The sequence below is a fragment of the Crocuta crocuta genome, unplaced genomic scaffold (assembly GCF_008692635.1).
Source record: "Crocuta crocuta isolate KB4526 unplaced genomic scaffold, BGI_CrCroc_1.0 scaffold91-1, whole genome shotgun sequence".
In the NCBI taxonomy this organism is placed as follows: Eukaryota; Metazoa; Chordata; class Mammalia; order Carnivora; family Hyaenidae; genus Crocuta; species Crocuta crocuta.
Genome location: NW_027551575.1, coordinates 633,438 through 656,655, shown reverse-complemented (window position 1 = coordinate 656,655; position 23,218 = coordinate 633,438). Strand labels below are relative to the sequence as shown.

At 37.5% G+C, this 23,218-nt stretch overlaps 1 protein-coding gene across 1 annotated transcript in view; it reads left to right on the top strand.

Annotated features, from left to right (window-relative positions):
• The window catches only part of ZSWIM6 (zinc finger SWIM-type containing 6), a 144,341-nt gene that overhangs the window by 78,104 nt on the left and 43,019 nt on the right, over positions 1-23,218 (top strand). The window contains exons 6-7 of the mRNA XM_077751431.1: positions 10,132-10,280; positions 13,465-13,615. Coding sequence (XP_077607557.1) covers positions 10,132-10,280; positions 13,465-13,615 — 300 coding nt within the window. The remainder of the gene's footprint in view (positions 1-10,131; positions 10,281-13,464; positions 13,616-23,218) is intronic.

Sequence of the window (23,218 nt, the reverse complement as noted above, 5' to 3'; positions counted from 1 at the left end):
TAGTGACTCCCCTACCCCTACCCCCCCCCACCCCGCCCCAATCTCACTTCCTATGAGCTAGCCTGTACTGGGTACACTACAGCAAAGAAGGACAGACTGAGGTGAAGCTGGCATTGGTCTTGGCTGGGAACAGAGTGTGTGTGTTGGGGCGGTGTCATTTTAGTGGCTCTTTCACCCCTAGAGCTTGGACCTGTCCCAGAAGTAGGCTAGACTCCTCCCTGACTTCACTGTCATGTGCCCAGAGATACCATTTCAGTCATCTAGAAGCAGAAGGAATATACTCACAATTTAGATGCAGTTAACACATGATATCCAAGATCTCTTCCACCTCTGATTCTATGACTTTGGTGGTGGTCTTTTTACAGAGAAACAGAAGGCACTTAGTATACTGCAAAAGGTGCACCTCCTGTAGGTCTGCCCAAGTGTGCACTTACATGTTCTTTGATGAGACATTTCAGTTTGTTTGAGTCTGGTTCTAATAAAACCAACATCATAAATTCCATTCATGCCTGCCAGTCCTGCTTAACTTAGCCTCCAAATGCCTCTGTGTCCCAGCCATCTTATGTATCAGTCCATTCAGGCTGTTTTAGATATTCCAAACAAACAAGCAGACCAACTCAGCAATCCTGTGTTCACTGTGTAGCTTGTTTTTAGTTGATTGTAAACTCCATCAGGTCCAAAACTATGACCTGTGTATCTTGGTGGCCTCCCTAAGGACAGTACTTAAGAAGCAGTAGGCACTCGGAATTTGTTAAATAAAAAGTAACACTGTCATTTTTCATTCTGTTTTGTTCTTCGTAGGAACTTGGACGTTCATTCTTGTACACATACATGTTCCAAATCTAGCAGTGAGCGACAGTTGGAGTTGTTTGAGGCCTTATGTCACGTTTCTTCCTTTTGTTTCCCTGTGGATGGTCATGTTCATTGTAATTGGGCTTGCATTAGCAACCAGTTTTTACAAGTATCCTAGGGAGATAATTTGGTTATTACAAGCATATTCTTTCTGTGGTAGAACATTCAGGCACTGACAGTTGGTGAAACAAAGGTATGATCTACTGGTGATTAATACAATTTGAAATATATTCTGAAGGAGAGAATTGAATTTGCTGTCCTAAAGTGCAGTGGTGTGAAACTTAGAGAAATTTTAAAACAATTTAAAAAAAGTATGTTGGAAAAATGTATAGTAATAAAGAATTATGTGAAGATAAAAAGACAAAAATCCTCATTGGCTCCTTCTTCCAACAGCTCCTCCCTTAGTCTCCAACAGTTCCCTTATCCCTCGAGGCAACTACTGCTGACGGTGTGGTTTGTATTCCTTGAGACAACTTTCTTTGTGCACACACATATGTAGTTTTTAAAAAACAAATAAAAATATTTTTCTCCCTTTTGCTTTTTTTCCTCTTAATATATGGTGGATATCTTATGTTAGTACAAACATGTCTATTACTGTTTAAAATGTTGTGTAGTATTCCTTAGTATAGATACATTTAACTACTAACCTACTGGATGATTTTGAAGTTGTTTCTGTTTTGCTTTTGTACTGTATGCAGTACTGCTGTGTCATTGTGTGTGTGTCTGTGTGTATGTGTGTGAATTTGTGCAAATATTTTGTTTCAAGTTTATTTATTTTGATAGCGAGTACTTGAGCAGAAGAGGGAGAGAGAGGAGAGAGAGAGAGGATCCCAGGCAGGCTCTGCACTGTCAACACAGAGCCCGCCCAACACAGGGCTCAAACTCATGAACTGTGAGATCGTGACCTGAGGCAAAATCTAGAGTCAGATGCTTAACTGACTGAGCCACCCTGGCGCCCCTGTGCAAGTATTTTTGAATAATAGGTCCTTAGTAGTAGAAATGCCAGAACAAGTGGTATGTGCATATTTGAGTAAGTACTGCCACATTTCTCTCAAAGAATCACTGGGTTTATTTTTAAGTTTTAACTAAAACTAGAAGTTTCTCTAGTATGATTTAAAAAAAATTTTAATAAAATTGATGGAATGCAAGATCATGGACACATGACCGTCTTCATATGAAAAAACATTTCACTTCAACAAAAGAAGTAATCTTAGAACTTATGTGTCTTAATTTGGAGGAATCACGTCTCTAGTCCATGAGGAATTTGCTAGGGTAATACAGAAATGGCCAAGTTAATTTTAGCCCAATACCCTTTATTCTTTGTCTTTTCACCTCCAACTCTCGCCTTCCCTCACACCATATAGTTCTCTCTGACACTCTCCCCACTCTCATGCGTTTCAAAGGATTGCTACCAGCTGTGATCAGTTTCCTCTGTAGTCCTCTGTCCTTGACCTGACCCCAAGTCTGTCCATGTTGGCTCTATGAGCTTCTTGTGCCCACCTCCTCCACAAATGGGATTCTCGTTTTCAGAGACTGTGAAGAGTGTTGATGCTCTTAAAAGTTAGCCCAAGTTAAGAGTATCATTTCGTTTGCTCTCCACTCTGTTACTGAGGCTAGTAACTGAGTCTCTTCATACCTCAGTTTTCTTATTTCTAAGACATGGATTATGAAGAGTGCATGTTTCATAAGGTCAGGAGGGTTACTGGAATAAATTTGAATTACTATTATCACTGTCATTGTGAGAACTCAGTTGATGTGAGTTTAGGGCAGTGGCTGATAGTTGAGGAAAATATTTGTGAGCTGTTTTTTAAACAACACCTTTTAAAATAATCTGAGCAGACCATTCTCGAAGCTTGCAAATGTAGATTTCTTTTAATAAATCTGAAGAGTTAGGTTATGTAAAAATAAGACTTTCTGAGAACTTTGCATTTACATACTTATATTTATGTACCAAGTAATACATTTTTAGCTAAGTTACAGAAAGTGACCTACCTGTTACGCACTTTGTGTTTACACTCTGCATTTTTAAATGAGCCTGGAGAGTGTACAACTACCGTATTGCCTTTTCATCCACATAAAACACATGTTAATTTCTGTACATGAATAAGTGTATTACTGAACTTCTGAAGGAAATTAAGTGATAATAAAAGATGAGTAATAAAGTCAGATGAGAGGAAGGTAATAGAGGAGCAGCTATAAACCCTGAAAGGCCTGTCTGTGAGTTCCCTGAGGTATGTGCTGATTGCAGTGCTACTTATTCTCTTCCTTGGCATTGAACTGAAGGGAAGGTGGCTTGCTAAGGGGCACAGGTTGGCACATGCCAGGGCCCCCTCTGTCATTAGCCTCCAAGGTAAAGAAGCTGGGCTGACCTCTCACAGCTTCTGGAGAGGACACCCTGCTTCTGTCATTGCAGTAAGATTACATAGGGCTGACCATTGAGAGTCGAAGGTGAGGAAGGTTCTGGCTTTTGAAACCATCACAAAACTGTAAATTGAAATGAAGGCATTGCCACTACTTTGAAATGAGGATTTAAGGAATAATAAAATTTGAATCTTTTTTCAAGCGTGTGTTTATTCAATGCATGTTGTTTTCCAGCCATCTTCTAATTATGGTTTTTTCTAAAGAAAGACTTTTTTTTTTTTTTGAGTCTAAATCACTCAAGTTTGCTGCCTTGCCTTTTCCCTCTTGGTGCCAGTGGTTGATGTTAGGATTCTGCCTTCAGCTTGTAAGACAGCTGTACTGGTGCTTTTGTAAGCCACAGACTTAACGTTGCCTAGCTTTAGCAGCAGGCACTGAAATTTTAGGAAATGATATTCTTCTAGGTGCCGTAAAAGAGGCATCATTAATCACCTCTACAGTGTTGACATCTGTTGTCTACATTCTGCCTTTATAGATTAAATTTAACAATTTAACCAAATAGCCCTCACTTCTACATAAATATAAAGCATTATTTGGACAACCGCATTGCTAAAGCAGTTAAGTCACAGTTAAGGTGAAGAGGTAAATTAAAGCTTTTCATTTCCTTTTTGTTTGAGTTGTTTTCCAGCAGATTAAGACGAGAAAAGAAAGCATTAAGTTTCTTATTAGAACCCAAAGCTGTGAATAATTCCACATACCAAACATAGCATAAGCCAGTTGTGACTATGTCTCAGTTTCTCAGTTTAAAATTTACAGGATGGTTTGCTGCCGCTTAATGCTTAAAAGCAACTGTTTCCTTGACATGAGACAGATATTTCATTTGGTGTGTCTTAAATATGCTTCATTCAGTACACTGGAGAGGTGGCTCTCTGATGCTTTTGAACCCTGAATACTTTTCAGTATGAAGATCCACAATGTGCCAACATGTTTAACATTCTCTCCGAATATAGAATAGTTCCCCTACCCTGCTGGCAAAGATTCTGAGTCAGTAGTTCTGAAGTGTGGTGCCTAGGTATCTATTTTTTCCACAAGGTGCCTCAGGAATCTTGATATACTCTCAATTTTGAGAACTGCCCGGATAAGGGCGTTTTGATACTCAGAGAAACAAAATCAAGTATCAGACAGGAGAAGCCAAGGACATGACCAAGTGCCCTTTCATGTTTATGAATTCTCTTTTTGCTCACCTCCTATAGTATTACATAACATAGGAGGGTAAATCAAATGTACACATCTCTCGCTGGGAATGAGAGACAATTAAACTGACTTTTTTCACCAGATAATTTTACTTTATCTGAAGGCTTGAAACTTTGAAGAATTAAGCTTTGGTAATAAAATTGCTCACAAAAATTAATTATATAGTTGTAAAAGTTACAGCATTTGTAATTATAAATATAAATAAGGGTAAAATATGATAGGTTTTAAAACAGTTTAATGGACCGTTTAATATACATACACAGTTTCTGGCTCCTGCCCAACTGGGAGAGTATTTAATAGCAAATATATAAATTCATGAATAATGTTTTTCTTTGCATACCTTTCTCAAAGAGGTTTTCTTTGTTAGTAGGTAGCCACTAGGAAGTAGAAATAAATTTTGCAAGTCTACATTTCATACCAGGCTTAGGCAACACTTCAATGCATGTAATCGAGACAAATTAGGATTTAAATAATTAAACTTAAGCATTAAAGTTTACTAAATGAATATGCTCTTTTAGAGAGGTTATTACTGTAGGCATTTAATTTCCTGGTCTATAATGTATAGTATTATATATTCCTAAAGTGTTGAGTTGTGTTTAGAGTAAATTTAGGTTTTATTTACTAATCGGTTGTGTTTGCTTGCATTCTTATTACCAAGTGAGGATGTTTTCTATACAGTCACATGAGAAGATTTGTAGCTCTTATCACCTAATTAATTTTTTATTCCTACATTACAGAATATTAGATTTGAGGGAATGGGAGGGTTGAGGACCTTAAGTGATTTGCTGAAGGAGACATAGTTTTTCCAAACTGTGCCTAAAACTAAAGTCTTCCAAATTCTGATCTAGGATTAGATCATCTTGGCTCACATGTAGACTTTATTAGATTATTTATAGGAAAGTTTTATCTGGGCCATTTTCCCTCTCCAGTGCCTCCCTCCTCCCACATGCTTTTTAAGAAATATGTTAATTCTAACACAGGCATACCAAACCCACCGCCCCCTTCCTGCCCTCAACATGAAAACAGAAAAAAACCTCAGTTTCTTGAAAAACTGAGAAACATTACTCATGTATTTGTACTTTTCTTTTATATGTCTTCCCAGCTAGGCAAGAACAAAAATCTGTGTGTAAATTAAATATTCCATTAAAGAAACGTAAAAAAATCATCATATTTTTAAAAAATATGATGTTTTAAAACGTATTGAATTCCAAGGAAAAATGCATTGTGTAATTCAAGTGAAATAAAAATGATTTCTGGGTTATTCTTTCTAATGCTTTTCTCTTTTAGTATGAGAAAAATAAGAGTTGAATATATCCTGAAGTTTTCATAGAAGTGCTGAATGTTGACCCCTTTGCCACTTTAGGCCAAGAAGACTGGGGTTTTCTCTAAACCACATTGAAATCTACTTAAAATATTTGGATATTTATGTGACAGATAGAAAAGCCAAGTCTCACATGCCTGTGATCCAAGCAATGAAGGGTGGCATGCCTTCTGCTACACAGAACGGTCAGTCCCCATCTCAGTCCTTTAGGGACAACTGAAAAGTCAGGAGTACTGGGGGAAACAACCACTGGGAGGATAGAATTTGACTTTATTTAGTTCAGCTCATTAGAAGGAACAGAGAGTGATAATCAGTAGCTTGTCAGAATTTTCCCCTCAGATTTCCCAGGAGGAGTGTAGCAAGATATTGGGGAAAGCTTAAATATGAAGGTTGCCACCTATCGTTGAGTTGTTTCGGAAAGTCTCTTCTGATGCATTTAAAGAATCTTTAGGGGCTCCTGGATGACTCAGTCAGTTAAGGACTGAGTCAGTTAAGGTACTCTTGATTTTGACTCAGGTTATGATCTCATGGTTCATGGGATTGAGCCCTGTGTGAGTCTCTTTGCTGTCATTGGAGCCTGCTTTGGATTCTCTTTCCCTCTCTCTATGCCCGTTCCCCACTTAGGGGTGCATGCGTGTACTTTCTCTTAAGAAAATAAACTTAAAAATAAAAAGAATCTGTAGTTGTCATTGTGCATTTGTATTTGGGTGTAACTCGATGTGTGTGTCTTTCTCTAGAATCAAGGGGATGTGCTGAATTAGGGGCTCTCAGTCTCTATGGGATACAGATGTAGCCCCAGTAGTTAACGCTTTACATCCCTGTGTGTCCTTAACATCTTCCTGTGAAAGAGAGAAACGTGTTAATAAATGCTTGCAAACATCCCAGTATCTTTCCTTAAATTTATGTTTGATTTAGGGCTGACAATGCCCTCAACGTCTTGATATTGGCAGGGTTCAGCTTTAGCTCCAAGGCTCTGGGATGTATTCTTCAGCAGGGGAGAGAACCATGAGACTGTGGATTTGGCAGTGTGGCTCTGGACAAGTCCTAATCACCCTGAACTTGTTTCTGCTTCTGTAGAATAGGGATCATGATCTTAACTCCCCTCTAGGAGACGTTGTAAGGCAAAAATGAGATAAATGTGTGTGAAAATGCTTTAGCAGTGGTTCTTCTTTGATAGGAATCCTTTTCTTAGGGGAGGAACGTACACATGTCTTTCTCCTCCCTCCTTCTCCCCCTCCTGGTACTTGACTTCCTCATGGAGGCAAAAACTGATTAGGTGTCAGGAAGCAGTGGTGGCATACCAGGTAGCATATATACCTACATGCCAAGTCCTACTTGGTACAACTTTCTCTGTCTTACTTCTGGAAGAACCAGTCTCTCCAGCTCTTCCTACTAGGCCACTCATTCCTGTGGCCATTCTCACTCATTTTCTTTCCTAGTCTTTAAATGTTGACCTTCCTTGAGGCCCTGTCTTAGATGCTCTTCCTATCTGTAGAGCCTCCTATAAAATATCCATTCCCCTCCTTGAGATTGTTTCTTCTCTTCTTGGCTTTCTCAGAGGTACTTAAAATTCACCATGTCTGAACCTGAACTCATGACCTAAACACTGCCCTCCCACCCCCTAACCTGGTCCTGCTCTGATCTGTGTGTCATTGAGTTGTCCGTCATCAGTTGTCCATTGTGTTTAACCCAGAAACCCTTGTCTTTCTTCACTCCCTTATCTTACACATCTCACATACCCACTTCTTACCAAGTCCTGTTGCTTTTATGTCTTGAATTCCTGTCAGATTCTCCATTTCTGTTCTCACTCTTGTTTTTCAAGCTACCATCATCATCCTTTGTATAGACCATGAAAACATCATCCTCATTGTTCTCATGTATTGTTGCTTCCTAGCCCATCCTCCATACTTGAGAGATATTTAAGTACCTAAATATATTCACATAGTTCTCAAATTTTAAAAATATGAAAAGATGCAGTGAAGAGCTTTCTTCCCTCATGTACCTGGGTTACCCATTCTGTGCATATGTAAGGAAATGCTAACACTTAGGCTTTTTCTAAAACTTCATTATTTATATAAAGTTTTTTTTTAAATGTATGCTTTTCTTCAGCTTGTTTTCTTTTTTCATTCAACATCATATCTTGGACTTTTTCCATTGTGTAGTACATAGAAAGTCCCCACATTCATTTTTGTGGCTGAGTATGTTCCATTGTAGGAGTGTTGAAATTGATGGACATTAGAGCAAAACATCTTTGCTATGTAGAGTAATTCATTCTTCTCTTTCGGATAACCTTGTCATGAAGTCCACTTTATTATGCTTAGGGCAGAGAAATCTAAGTTCCTCACTTGCCAGGGCTCTCAAGGTCTAGCCCTTCTTCTCTGGGTTGTCTTGTATTTGTCTTCTTCTCATCCTCTACTTTTGGATTCTATGAATGTAGACTAGCTTTTATCTCCTCTGTGTTCTGTGTTCCTTCCCACCTGGGACTTCTGCCTAAGCTCTTAGTCTCACAAGCCGACCCATTCCTTCCCTTTCCCATTTCTAGTTAACCTCCCATCTACAGAAGGGAAATTTCAGCTCAGTTTCCGTTTCCTAGAGGTGTGCTTACCCTGGCGATCCACAGCCAAGTCAGAGCTTTCTGATACAGTCTTCTGGCATTTTGGTTGCTTTCTTTGAGCAGTTATTATCATTTATTATTATATATTTATATGTGTGATTATTAGATTGATGTTTATCTCATACACTTAAAATAATGTTTCCCATAGAGTGGGTTGCAACCCACTTTGCATTATGAAACCAGTTTTAAAAAATTATGACAAGCGACACCTGGATGGCTCATTCGGTTAAGCGTCTGACTTTGCTCAGGTCATGATATCGCGATTCGTGAATTTAAGCCTCACGTGGGTCTCTGTGCTGACAGCTCGGAGCCTGTTTCAGATTCTATGTCTCCTTCTCTCTCTCTTCTCCCCCCTTGCTCATGCCCTGTGTTTCTCTCCCAAAAATAAGCAAACATCAAAAAAATTTTTTAAATTATGATAAGCTCTTTTTACAAAAAGAAATAGAGAATATCAGAGTCTTTCACTTACAGTAAAGGTCTTTTTTTTTTCCCCCACCATACTTTTCGCTTCAGATTAAAAGATGTGATTACATAAGCAGTCGGATATACAAATGTATTGGGCATGATGTCAGTTATTGTTGTTGGTCTTGGTCAAAAAAGTTTGATGGTAAATTATATGAGGACACCAGTTTTCTTTTTATACATGATTTCGTCCCCAAATTTAGCAGAGGACACTCAGTAAATATGTTGGCCCAATGAGCAAATAAATGAATGCACACCTTTTGGGGGAGATTCCCAGACTCCTTGCCTACCTCTTACGGACTCATGAACCCTGATTCTAAGCAGAATTTAGGGATTGTTTCCTTGGCCAATTCATTCTCCATTATTAGATCATTAGGAGAAAAGAAAAGGAATGTAAAACCAGACTTATAAATGTATTTTTTAAGGGTTGATGAGATTAAACACTATTGACAAACAATTTTTAGATTTAAATTTTTTATACTACTTATAAATCTTAGGCCTTAAATAGCATTTTATTTTTTGAATAAATAATGAAACTTAATTGTTACTTGCCTAAATATGTGGATAATGTTTGAGTTTCTAAGGGAGTCTACATGTAGGGCTTATTACATAGCTGTTATCTTTTGTGTGTGCTTCAGCAATAAAATATTTATGCAGTTTGGCAAGGTGATACTACAACCTGGTTTAGTACAACAGCTGCACTGCCTGTTCCCATGTGGCTTGATTTCCCTTTTTAATCTTCAGTTTTTGTGCAACTAAAGACTATGTCAGCATGCAGTTTATACAGCAGCAGATAGCAGTGAAAGCTTCTTGAATTAACAGTCAAGAGAAATACTCTGCTCAGTTTACTTGGTTTCACATTTTTCTCATGTCTTTGAAAAACAGCTTCCTAACATGTTCTACACAGTAGAGCTTTATAAACACCACGCATTTTATAATAAGACCTTTTTGTGACTTTTTAATTCTTTAGATAAAACTTGTAAACTCATCTGCAAAGGTTTAGTTTCTGATCTTTAAAAAGAAAATATCTCAGTTCTTATAGTAATCTGCATTGTAGCTTAGCACAAATCAGCAAAGTCCTGGAAATAAGAGAATGATTTTTGTATTTATTTTCAGTCATAAGTTTGTATGTATAATTGAAATTGAGATTGGCTTATGAAGTGTGTACACCAAAAGTACAGAATCTTAATTCTTCTCAAATTTATTATCAGAGCCCTTTAGCACAGAGTTTTTATCTAGCATATGTGTTATTTTTTCTTTCTATTTCTAGGTGCTCCTGATCCAACAGCAGGTGCTAGTATAGATGATGAAAACTGCTGGCACTTAGATGAAGAGCAGGTTCAAGAACAGGTTAAACTGTTCCTTTCCCAGGGCGGGTACCACGGATCAGGGAAGCAGCTTAATTTGCTCTTTGCAAAGGTATGATTTTTTTAAAAGAAATATTCTATATATATATACATATATAGAAAGTATCTATATATGATTATGTGTACACTAGAATAAAGGCTTCTTTTTTATTTACTTTTTTAAAGAATAGAGTATGAGTTAATCAACCAATTAGAAACTATTATGTTGTAATGCATTAATTTACTTAGGTGTCCTTAGACAAGATGTGGAGCATTTTTGTTTCTCTTGGTTCCCATTACTAAAATGGTAACAGCTTATATACAATTTTGAACAACCTTTCAATACTCAAAAGTAAATAGCTTAATATTATTAAAAATGCTATCTTTTCACATTTTTACTTTTTCTAGTTAATGTTTCAAGTACAGGATAACTTTGAATACAGTCCCTATAATGTGCTTTGTATATTTAGGGTTGTTTTTTTTTTTTTTGAGGTTCCAGAGTATCTCTTTTTCTAATCCATATTCTGTAAATTTTACATAATTATTTTTGAACAGTTTATACATGCATATGAGATATTATAAATTTAGTTTAATAATGTTAGTATATTTAAATTAGATTCAGAAGCATGGACTTTGGAGTCTTACAGACCTAGGTTTAAATATAAATTCTAAATCTTACTGAACGTATGAAGTTTGGCAAGTTATTTAAGTCCATTTCCTCATCTTTAAAATTAGTTAATGATAACATATCTCCTCAAGTTGGGATTAAATGATAATTGTGTCTAACATGTCGCTTTAGCCTTGGTAAATGTTAATTTTCATCACCAAAATTTGGTGGCCTAAGAAACAAAGGTATCATTGTTATTAGTTCTGTGTGAGTAGATGCTCTGTCTGTTGCTTTATACAGAACTTTTGCTGTCCATAAACACAATTCTAAATACGGGGTAAAATGCTTTTTTAGTAATATTAAATCACTGTCTTTTTATATTGGATACAGCTACTGTTCTGGGTCATGTTTCCAAATTGATTTTAACAGAAAAGATAACTGATTAATACTTCTGATAACTCACTGATACTTGTGTTAAAAAGCTTTTCTAATATTTATAATAATTGCATTTTTTTAAATTCTGAGAAATTACCATATATTCTGTTACTGGTTATGGCCAGAAAATAGTGTATTCTAATTAATCAGTATCCTCTTGCTAAAGATTTATCTCATTTACTATATAGATTGCCAATTTTCTGAGAATTAGATTACAATAAAATACATTTAACCCTAAAACTACTTCACACATGATTTAATCATCATTTGGTAATTAATAGGTATGTCAAACTCATGTAGTGGATCAGAGTCTGCCTTCTGAAAATTAATCACTATTAGACTAGAGATGTACTTGAGTGTTGCTTGATAGTTGTGGTTTATATGCTTAATAGTAAAGCGTATATTTTCATTGCTTTTGCTTAATAATAGGTTAGACGTTTTATCAGGAAAATAAACATTAAATCAAATCATGATGTAGTGGTAATATTAAAGGTTTGGCATATTTTGATACTCAGGAAAGATTTCATAGATTCTTATGTTAGTGAATAGTACACTTTGGCCTAGTGGAAGCAAAGTGAAAGAGGTAGTATTAGACTGGCCTACAGCTGCTATTTTTATTCCTGTAGATGATGTACACATTATATATGCCGTATGAAGTAACATCTAATTTTGGAAATGGAATAACTTTTATTTTTTAATTTTTTTGGCATAACTCAGAGTTAAGACAGATCTGGGCTCTGATCCCAGTGATTCCTCTTGTCCTTTGGGCAAGTTACTTCATTTCTCTGAAGCATGGTTTTATAATTCATAAAATGGGATTATAATCTGGCCTACTTTACATAGTTATTGTAAAGATTACCTGGTAGGTATAAAGGTGAAATTCTTTAGCATGGTGTCCAGTAAACGGCAACTCCCTTTCTTCCTCCCAGTCTTCATCTGTTCATGACTTTTTAGTGCTTCCATATTGGAAATAACTTTTTAAGATTATTGAAATAATCTTGGAAGCACATCATTTGTGATTTAGTGTAAAAGTGCTTTTGAGTTCTTTATAAGGCTCAAATGTAAAACTTGTGATGGGGTTCCATTACTTGTCTGGGTACAGGCCTGTCACAGGATCTGTTGATCTTGAGGTTTGGTCTGCTTAATTGAATATCTGCCATTTCCTCCTTCATTTGCCTTTCACATAGAATCTTGAATAAAAGGACCCCCTCTCTTTTCTGCTCCTAATGACCTTGCTCAAGTAATAGTAGGGAGAATTGGTGGTGTTCAGCTCAGATTCTTGTTTGTTGAACACATAGCAGTAAACATTTTGGGATAGATTTGTTTAGGGTTTTCTAGAAACTTGGTCTCGTGTTTCTTTTCTTCCTTTTTTTTTTTTTTTTTTTTTTTTTTAAATTTTATTTGGGGAATTTGGCATAAGAGTAGTGGACAGAGCTTGAAGTTCCAGCTTTGAGAGGCTGATTTAGCTTACCAGGTTACAGGTTATGATTTTGCTTCATGCATCGCTCATTTAGAGCAAGAGAATTCTTTAACCTGCAATGCAGTCCATTTCCTTTGACCATTGCAAAAAGAGTCCTGAGTAAACATAAAAGTATAATGTTGCTCTTCTTGTCAGAAAACTTTGGTGTGAGAACTTAACCAAAATTCTGATTTATCTCAAAAATTGAAGGACTTCACAACTCTGGAAATGTACTAAAAAGCATTGCATTGTACAGTTTAAATTGGTGAATTACATGGCATGTAAATTATGTCTCAATAATGCAGTTTTTTAAAAACAGAAAGATAGATGCTATTATTATAAACATTACTCATTCGATTTAAAGATCACTAAAGAGTTATCAGTAGATTTGCTTTTGGCTCTTCTATTCTGATGGTGAGTACAATCAGTTGGAAGAGTCGGGAAGGTGCCAAATGATTTGTCTTGTTTAATTTGGTATGTGTATGTAGGCTGGCAAAATTTCTTCTTTGTAATTGGGAAGGTAACCAAATTTCCTCATGTGGATTATGAAACATGATTTTTAAAAATTTAAGTTAATTCTCTGATTAAATTGCCATTTAGGATAGAGACCAGTTTTTAATAACTTTTGTTTGCTTAAGAGGGCTGGTGTCAAAAATTACCTGCCCTGGACCCCAGAGAAAGAAATAAAGTGGTCTGTTTCTATATTGCTGTGTATTTTTGAACACTTTTCTAAAGGTCTGTTTTTTTCCCCATTAGGTGCGGGAGATGTTGAAGATGAGGGACTCTAATGGGGCCCGCATGTTGACGTTGATAACAGAGCAATTCATGGCTGACCCTCGTCTGTCACTTTGGAGACAACAAGGCACTGCAATGACTGACAAATATAGGCAGCTCTGGGATGAGCTGGGTAAATACGAGTTTCCTGATGGATTGCCATTGAGTTGTGTATGGGTAAAGATCATGGTGGAGCATTTAAATAGCATAGTCAGTGTGTTCCTGAAGAGAGAGCTGCTCTATATGGACTCATATATTTATATGGCTCATATATAATTGCCATTATATACTGGTTAGAAGAAGGAGGACTTGGGCTGGCATTTGCAGGAAATAATTTTGGGAGAGTTTGGGGGAATGTCTGATCTTGAAAGCAAGCATAGGAATCTGCCTTTAAATATTTGAAAAAAGAAGCCATATTATTTTAAAATAGTTATTTTGTATAATAGAACTAGTTACTTATTTCTAGAATAATACTATAATCAATTCACCAAAAATTTGGCTTTTTTCCCCCTTTGCCTACATTAACAGTATCAGAAATAGTTTGAACATTTCTCTTTTGGGTACTATAGACTTAGATGAACTGTTGATGGTCAGAATGGAAAAGATATATCAAACTATAATTTTTATTGCTTCCCAAATCTCTGTGATGAATATATAAATATAGCAGGTGATTGAAAAAAATGAGAAATCCACTAGTCTCATTCCCTGGGAAATTTGGGGGCTTGAATATTTTTACCCAATGGCCTATTGCTTGGGAATTAACAAATGATGCATTTGTTGTCTTTCTATTAAGAAATCTGCATGGAACAATGGAGTTTTTGACAAATATCTCAGTGCCCATATTAATTTTATGTTTTGGATATGCTTACTAGAAGATCCTAGTTTCATTGAAATTGAATAGAATAACTCTTCATATCTTCACCTTCTTTCTCTCTTGGCTAATAATACACCACATCCTGCTGATTGATCCCATGTTAAGTCTAGTCCAAGGGAAACTGTTGTTTGTGCAATGATTGTAATGATTGGAAGGGACCTTTGAAGTGAAGTTTTTTTATGGGTAAGGAAACTGATTTCTGGGGAAGTTCAGGAGACTTCCAAAAATGACATTGACTGACTTAGGGATATGTAACAAGTTGGTAGAGAATTGGCCATTAGAGTTTCTTCTTTCCTGTTACTAGGATGTATGTTCAGAAACTTGGTCTGGATGACAACTTTTTTTTTTTTTTTAACAGACCTGCTACTTGCTACCTGTTAGATATTTGCTGACCTTTTCCCCTGGTATTTTTATTAACTGTCTTGTAATAATTTAATCTTGGTACTTTCCTTGGGTCACCTGAAGTAATGGTTAGTGACCTCTAACCCAGTTAAAATTAAATCAGTCTGTAACCGTAGTAAGTGTTTCAGTATATTAGAAGAGTGTTTGGGAGCATGGTCTGGTGACTGGAAAACACAGTGCAATGTGAGGTTTAAACATGTTTTTATACAATACTGAGTGATAACACTTTTCTAGGTTAAACCCTTTTGAGTTTTATAAATCATCAGTAAATGTTGAATTAATTGGTTGGTTTATGACATTCATAAGGACTACCATTACAAAAAAGCTAGAATGAAGGGAATTATTTAAATAAAAAATTTTGGATCAATATTAAATGAATAACATTTTTTTACAATTTCTGAGAGAGAGAGAGGCAGTGTGAGCAGAGGAGGGGCAGAGGGAGAGGGAAACACAGAGTCTGAAGCAGGTTCCAGACTCTGAGCTGTCATCACAGAGCCTGACGTGGGGCTTGAAACCATGAACCATGAGATCATGACCTGAGCTGAAGTCGAACACTTAACCGACTGAGCCACCCAGGAGTCCCTAAATGAATAACATTTTAAGAGCTTTAGTACTGGAGGAAATTAGAATTGGNTTGGTAAAAAAAAAAAAAAAAAAAAAAATGCAACTGATATAGTTAAATAAAACTTACAGTGTTCATATTTAATCCATTAGTCACATCTCAGCTTTTCCAAGTTGTTTTGAAAATTATGTCCCTCAGCCTTCAATCTGAAGTATAAATTCTCATTAAGTGAAAGTTTCCCACCAGCTTATTCTTATTATACACTGTGATGAACTGCTTTCTGATTATGGTCCAAGCTTTATATTATTCAAGTTTTTTGATTTCAGTCCAGGATGAAGAATACATTTTCTTGCCATGTATTTTCTTTTTTCCCAAATCACCCCTCCCCCCAATCATTACTAGACTACTGTAAATTCTCTTGTGTACTCTGATGGCAAGCAGAGGTCACTAGCCATTTTAATGGGGTCTATGTTCTGTGAAGAATCCCATGTAGAAGTAACAATAACTATCATATCTTAATATTCATTCACCAAAAAATTAACTAAAAGTTGCTTCTGGACTACAGAATGAAAGGATTTTGCTTCTTAATAAAATGGGAGAATTTGACTTTGTGCCCCTGCACAGGGCTCACATTGCTTCAAGGCTCTGCTTTGGAATTAAATGCTGAGCACTGCCAGATGCCAGACATTGAGAAGAGGCTGAGTTTTGTCGGCAAATGGGATCTGCAAGTTAATTGGTGTTTTCTGCAGGCTTCTGGCTGTGAAATGAAATTGGAAGCCCTTTAGCCACATGGATAATACAGGACCTGAATACAAATGTCACATGTCACCATCAGGACCCACTGTGAGACAATAGTGTTCCCACTCCAACACTGCACCATTACAGATCATTTAAATATGGGGATTACATTTAAACTAAAAGCCCCATTTGCCTTTTACTGCAATTTAAATGTCCTCTTAGCAAAAGCTAAGTGACAAATTAAATGAAAAAAGTGCCCACATTTTTAAAGCTGTAATGCAAAACAACCTTTTATTGCTTCTCATGTGCCACGAATGAATCATTATACTTGTCAACCCTAAACCAAGCCATAATTGGAGCAGCTACTGTTATCAAAGTGGGGCCGCTCTGTGACAGCTTAATAAAGCTGAAACTGTTAAATTAAATCTCAGATGCTTAACTCCTTAGCACTGGTGAATTCGATGGGTCCATTTCTGGCAATGGCCAATACACCAGGAAAAAAAAAAGATTCCTGGCATGAAAGCCTTAATCTGATGAAAGTGTACAAGTAAGACTGTCTTAGCCAAGTAACTCTGCTTCTTGGCAGAGGTATTATGGAGGCATCAGATTGTCGGCCTGATTACAAAATTTAATTTTTTTTGATAGGATCAGATATTCCCCTCCCCAATATTTACAGCTTACTGAGTATATGTGATTTATTAAAATTTAACTCTTGATGTTTCAAAATTAGTTTTAAAAAATAATATATATTCATATAACTTTGTCTCTCTTTCAATTAAGTATATACAAACTTCTTTGGAGTAGCAACAGGCCCGATCTCTCTTCCCATCGGGTACAGAGGGATTAATTACACTCACTTCTTCTTTTCTAAAATAAGTGCCTGTGATATTCATTTGGTCTGAGTTAATTTTTGTGATTTATTCCCTGATATTCATAATGTAGTATGAAATAAATACAGATACATACTATTAAGATCCTGTTCAGTGCATCTCATTGCAGATACATTATTCTTACATATGAGTCTTTTTCATATATTAATTAATACTTTTTCTATGTAATGTTCATTTTCTGAACCATATGGCAGTCTTCTCAGGGTGAGTGTGGTATCATAATCAGCAAAAGAAAATGTATACATTAAAATCTTAAGGGGCGCCTGGGTGGCTCAGTCGGTTAGGCGTCCAACTTCGGCTCAGGTCATGATCTCGCGGTTCATGGGTTTGAGCCCCGCATCGGGCTCTGTGCTGACAGCTAGCTCAGAGCCTGGAGCTGTTTCAGATTCTGTATCTCCCTCTCTTTCTGACCCTCCCCTGCTTACGCTGTCTCTCTCTCTCAGAAATAAATAAAACATTAAAAAATTTTTAAAAATTTCAAATTAAAAAAAATAAAATCTTAAGACAGTAGGTGCCTGAGTGGCTACGTAGGTTGAGTGTCTGACTGTTGATTTCACCTTGGGTCATGATATCATGGTTTGTGAGTTTGAGCCCCACAAAAGGCACTATGCTGGCAGTGCTGAGCCTGCTTGGAATTCTTCTTCTCCCTCTCTCTTTCCCTCCCTCATCCCTGCTCACATGTGCGTGTGCATGCATGCCCTGTCTCTCAAATAAATTCCAAAAAATAAAATAAAATCTTAAGACAGAAAGCCCGTTGCAGTGATAGAAGGTACATATTTGGTAGAGTTATAGAATATACACCTTGTTAGTTACATTCTTTATTCTATGAAATGCAAATTTTCTAGAAAGCAGATCATAGAAATAAACCTTAGATTGCAAAGAACAAATCCAGTGTCTAATGGTGGTGAGCACACCTACTGTTAGCCCTAATGGCTGTCTTTTCAGCACACTTAATTACCATGAAGGTCTTTAGGGATGAGGGGCTATATTGTAACCTCTTATCTATGTTGATGGGTCTCTTTCCTTAAATGTCTTCCTAGACTGTAATTTTACTTTTACTTCGTAAAACTATAGGTTGTAGCTGCCAGTCTATTAAAATCTAATTAAAATGGATGTCATTAGAGGAAACAGTTAAATAAGATTTAATTACAGCTTTATCATAGGGAAAAATTCTTAAATTTTCATTTTCAAGTATTATATATGTGTTTTTTCCCAGAATTTTAAATACTTTCTCTCTGAGCTGAGTCATGTGTTTTGCTTTCTAGCATGTCAACCTTGCTTTTTAGGGAGAGGCTGAGCTACCATTGCAAGAGCTTTGCTACTCTGAGCTTTACTCACAGTTCATAAGAACAAGGTGTTATCTTTCAGAATTCTTTTCCAAGGGTTTGATATGGGGGTGCCACACTGGCTCAGTAGGTGGAGCATGTGACTCTTGATCTTGAGGTTGCTAGTTCAAGCCCCACAATTGGGTGTAGAGATTACTTAAAAATAAAATCTAAAAAATAAAAGTTTGAAATGTATACCTAATTCTGTGTGAGCAGAAATAGTCATAGTTGGAAGTTTCTTTCTCTTTTGAAATCTGTTGTAAGGTTAGTTTGACCCCTGTTAAGCAGCAACTCTAGTATTCCTTGGTAGGGTACTGGTTAGATTGAGTGGGTGTACAGATTCAGGGTGCATGGAGTCGCAATAAATCTTTGTTCAGCAATAGAGAGCTTAGCCTCTCATTCATCCATTGAGACTGAATTTGTTCCAAATACTAAAAATTACCTACTTCGTGGACTCAGAACATTTGTCTCATCTACCACCTCAGACCCAAGTAGTCTTGTCTGTGGGCCTCTTCGGCACCTACCCACATTATTCTTGAATCATATGCTTAAGTCACACATATAAAATGAAGCTCTAAGTGACTTAGAAAGGCTTTTGTGCACATTCAGGAGAAATAAGATCCTAAAGACTCTGCTTTGGAGGTCATTGTGGAGAAGTATCTGAGAAATGCCACCTAACATCTCCAAAAGGAATAGGCTTAATAATTTCATCCACTGTTTTGAGCCACTACTTAAGTTTATATGATAAATTCAAATCTAGGTATTCCAAAGTTTGAAGCTGATGGTGGTTAGTGAATGTCTGAGGAGTAACTGCTTTTCATTGCGAACTTGGAAGCATTCCAATGTGGTTTGCCATAGAAGTAGTGTTCTCTTCGCTAGTGCCATGGAGAAAACAGCAATTCTCAGAGCCCCCTTGCAGCAAAAAGTTGTCAGGCGCAAAGCTGGAAACTTTTATATGTGCTGCCGATGCAAGCGCCAAAGTTGGAAACTTCTATGTAGCTGAGTGTACAGTGTAAACCTAATGAATTACACGTTAGGGGTTGCTTCTCACCTGCCAGTTTGTCTTCCCTGGCCGTAAGGAGAAGACACCTTTACCATGTAAACCATTTCAGTGACTTGTCGTTAACCCTTCATTTCAGAAGTCTTATTGGGGTTTCTCTATCAGTATGTATTAAGCATTTGCTATGTTCAGCACCATACATGTATTAAGTGTTTGATTTTACTGTTGGTGATGGTCCTGGCAGTAAGAGGGAATAAAGGGATGGAACCTTCAGGAGACAGAAATTAGAATAGGCATGACTGAACTGAGGAGCACTTTGATAAGGTAATTTGTTCGCATATTAGTACAAATACTTGTGCAGACTGAATTTAACATGTTTTACAAGATGTTCATGGAGTCAAATTGTTAGGAAGTAGGAAGTAGTAGTGAGAAGGAATAACATAAACAAAGACAGGGAGGAACTCAATGGGGGAGGGTTATAAAGGGTGCAAAATCATTATCAAAAATGTTGTCTTCAAGATTTTCAGTCCAATTTTATTGTCCTTTGTTGTTACTCCAAAGGGAGGTAGGAGGGAGAGAGAGTAGACCTAGGATCTAGATATTTGCTGTTTTATTTCCCATTTTAGTGCAGCTACTAAAGATGACATAGACGTCAGCACTTATTTATCTGGCACTGTGCTGAGCACCTAATGCATGCATTATTTTTTTATTCTTAATCCGATGAGATAGGTATAATTATTTGCCCTCATTTTGAGAATACTGGGGCGTCCGGAGACTAGATAACTTACCTGAGTTCATAGCAGCAGAGCAGGAATTTGATCCCAGGTCAGTGACTTTAAAGACTTAAACCACCAAACTGGATACCATCCTCACTTGTTTTAGTTTGCCTCTCTGCTGAGTGGTCTCTGCTCCGAGCAGAGCCAGAGCAAGGTGGAGTGCAACCTAGATGGCAGTAAACCCTGTAAACACTGCATGGCCTGGTCTGCCCACCCATAGTCCTGCAGGGCTAATTACAATCATCAAAGCTTACCTACTCTAGTTGCTCATCTTCTTTTCTAGGGACCCTCTAAATTCAGCTTCTGAAAAAAAAAATACAAAGTAGAGGAGCCAAATACATGCTATTGATTGAGAACTGTTATAATAAACTTATGCTTATCACAAAATACAAAGTACGTAGTGGATATGGGATACAGTTGAATTTTCGTTTCGTTTTCAGGCACCTTTGCTAAGGAGCCAGTGAGATCCTTAGGTCATGGTCTTTGTCCTGGCCTATATCAAGCCCTAATGATAACATGGTTGTCAGTACTTGTTTATGTCCTGTGGTCTGTAGCTCTGCAGATCCCTCCTGCACTTGGGCTAGGCTGTCCTGCTCTGGAGTGGGGTTATACTTCCTGTTTCAGTCTGTGGTTTTCCCCTTATTATTCATAGCTCCGTCTAAATACAGAGGCCTTGTCAGTGTATCGCTCCGGAGGCTTCACTTCTGTCCAGCTGTGTTTGAGATGCCTGTTTGCTGCTGATTCCTCACTGTCTGGGCCTGTTGTATTTCTCTTTTGTATGGTCCTATTGCTTTCCGTCTCTTAAAACTGAGACTTCTGTTTTCCTGGGTCAGAGGCCTCTGGATTCTGCTCTGCTCTGCTCTGGAAATGGGAAGACGGATTGTTCTCTAATCCTTTAAGTAGGCAGAGTTAACTTCTAGTTTGGGTCAGAACTTAATCAAAAGGGAGAATGTATATTTCTTTACTTCCTATGCAGTGCCATCAACCATCCTTCTCTTGAGTGCAACTGCTAGGGTTTAATTATCCATTCATTACCCATTTATGGGAAAGAGTGGAAATAAGGAGAAAAAAATTTTTAATAAATATTAATAGGAAATGGTAGCTTCTCAAGATTAAAAGAGATCTTTACAGACCAATTATCTAACCAATTGGAGATTCCTAATGATTGTCATTCTCTAAGTTATTTAGGTGTACAAGTAGATAATTTGTAACAACACTTGGGGATCACCCCCTGTGTATTTTTATGAAACTTTGTTCTAAATATAGACCATAGAGATTTGATTAGGAGTTAGGATGCCTATGACTCATGGTAGTACATGTTAGGGTCTTATTTTATCTATGTAGTGTGTTGGTAGCATCATTTGTACCAAGGATGAGTTCTGGTTTCTTTATTGTATGTAGTCTTTATCAATCCATTGGTAGTAGATATTGTTCTCATATTAGCACCCACTAGGAGTGTCAGAGTATTGGAATGAAGTGTCTTTTTCTTCCTCACAAAAATTCTAGAAAAGTTTTCTTCTCTTTCCATTTCCTAAGAGTTAGTTTTGCACTTTGCCCTCAAGAAACTGCCACCACAGGGAAGTGCAGCCGGTGGCCTCCTTGCTCAACTGTGGATCTCTAGAGGTCACCATCACAGTAGGGTGGGGGGAAGTGAGAGAGTGGGAGGGAAGGAAGGAAGATGGGCTAGGGATAATTTCCTCTCATCACTTCTTACCTTGAAGTGGCAGCACACAAAAATTAATGAGGTCTGAGAAGCCTCATTTAAGCCCTCTGAGATTCCCACGGCCTTCATGGGGAATCGGAGATACCAGGAGCCAGACTGAAAGAAGCAGAAGTCATGGAAGAACTGAAGCAGCCACTTAGGCTGCTCTCTGTGGGTGCCATGTAGAGCAAGGTGCTTTACAAATGTTTGTGCAGTTGATTAAAGCTTAAGTGACTCAGTGAGGGGCAGGAGAACGAAGTAAATGATGAATGGGTGTCTCTTAGACAAGGGGTGTTCAGCTGTGCCTCACAGAGCCCCTGAAGTGGGGTTGGGAGGAAGTGAGTGTGGATGGGGGGAGGCAGGTACTCTCTATCCCAAGAGCATCTTCCACCACTTGACACATAAGCATTCTATTAAGATTTCTTTAGAACATAGGGTTCTAAGATTGACAATACATGCTGGATTCTTATTATCTTTAGTAGGCTTTTAAATAGCTTCTCTTCTTAAAGGTGTACCAAAGAATGACTTTTATTTATATAAATAATTTTCTCTTTTGTTTTAAGGAGAAGGCAGTGGAAACCATTTTAAGGAGAAGCAAGTGAATTTTTGTGAGGCTGCTGTAAGCTTATCTAACAGTTGCATAACACTGTTTCAGTGTTTAAAAATTCCAAATTGGAGGGGTGCCTGGGTGGCTCAGTCGTCTAAGCGTCCGACTTCGGCTCAGGTCATGATCTCATGGCTTGTGGGTTCGAGCGCCGCATAGGGCTCTGTGCTGACAGCTAGCTCAGAGCCTGGAGTCTGCTTCCAATTCTGTGTCTCCCTCTCTCTCTTCCCCTCCCCGCCTCAAGCTCTGTCTCTGTCTCAAAAATAAACATTAAAAAAATTCCAAATTGGAATAAGAATAATACGCTGTCTAGTAAATACAGGTGCCTTCTGACATTTAATTGCTTGGATGAGTTAGTAACTGGTTCTAGGTTATTTTCTCAGGCTCTGATCTAGAGATGAATAATGAGGAGTAGTGGTAGTAATTGCCCAAAATGTGGCTAACTCAACCCAGTCTCCCTGTCTCTTATTGCAAAGATAACCTTTGAAATAGAAATTCAAATCTTTGAATTTGAGCTATGTCAGCTCTATTTTCTTGACCCTTGGCTGTGTTTCCTAGCCCCTTTCATTTTGGGGTATCGTAGTAAATTTCAAAATTGTTTTGGGCAATCCTGGAGGAGAGCATGACCATTCATCAGTTAGGAATCAGGCTTAAGTAATCAGCAACCTTGAAATGGCTTAGATTGGAAGCCACAGTTTCTCTTTATGGATGAGCATAGGCTGAGGGAGTTGGGTAGGAGGACTGTAAACAGGGTACTTGGGTCCAATGTAAGTTTGGAATTTGGAGAAAATCCTGTTAGGAACAATGCTTTCAGAATGTTGCCAAGAACACAGAAGTGTGACACCCCAGCTCTCCAGCACAGA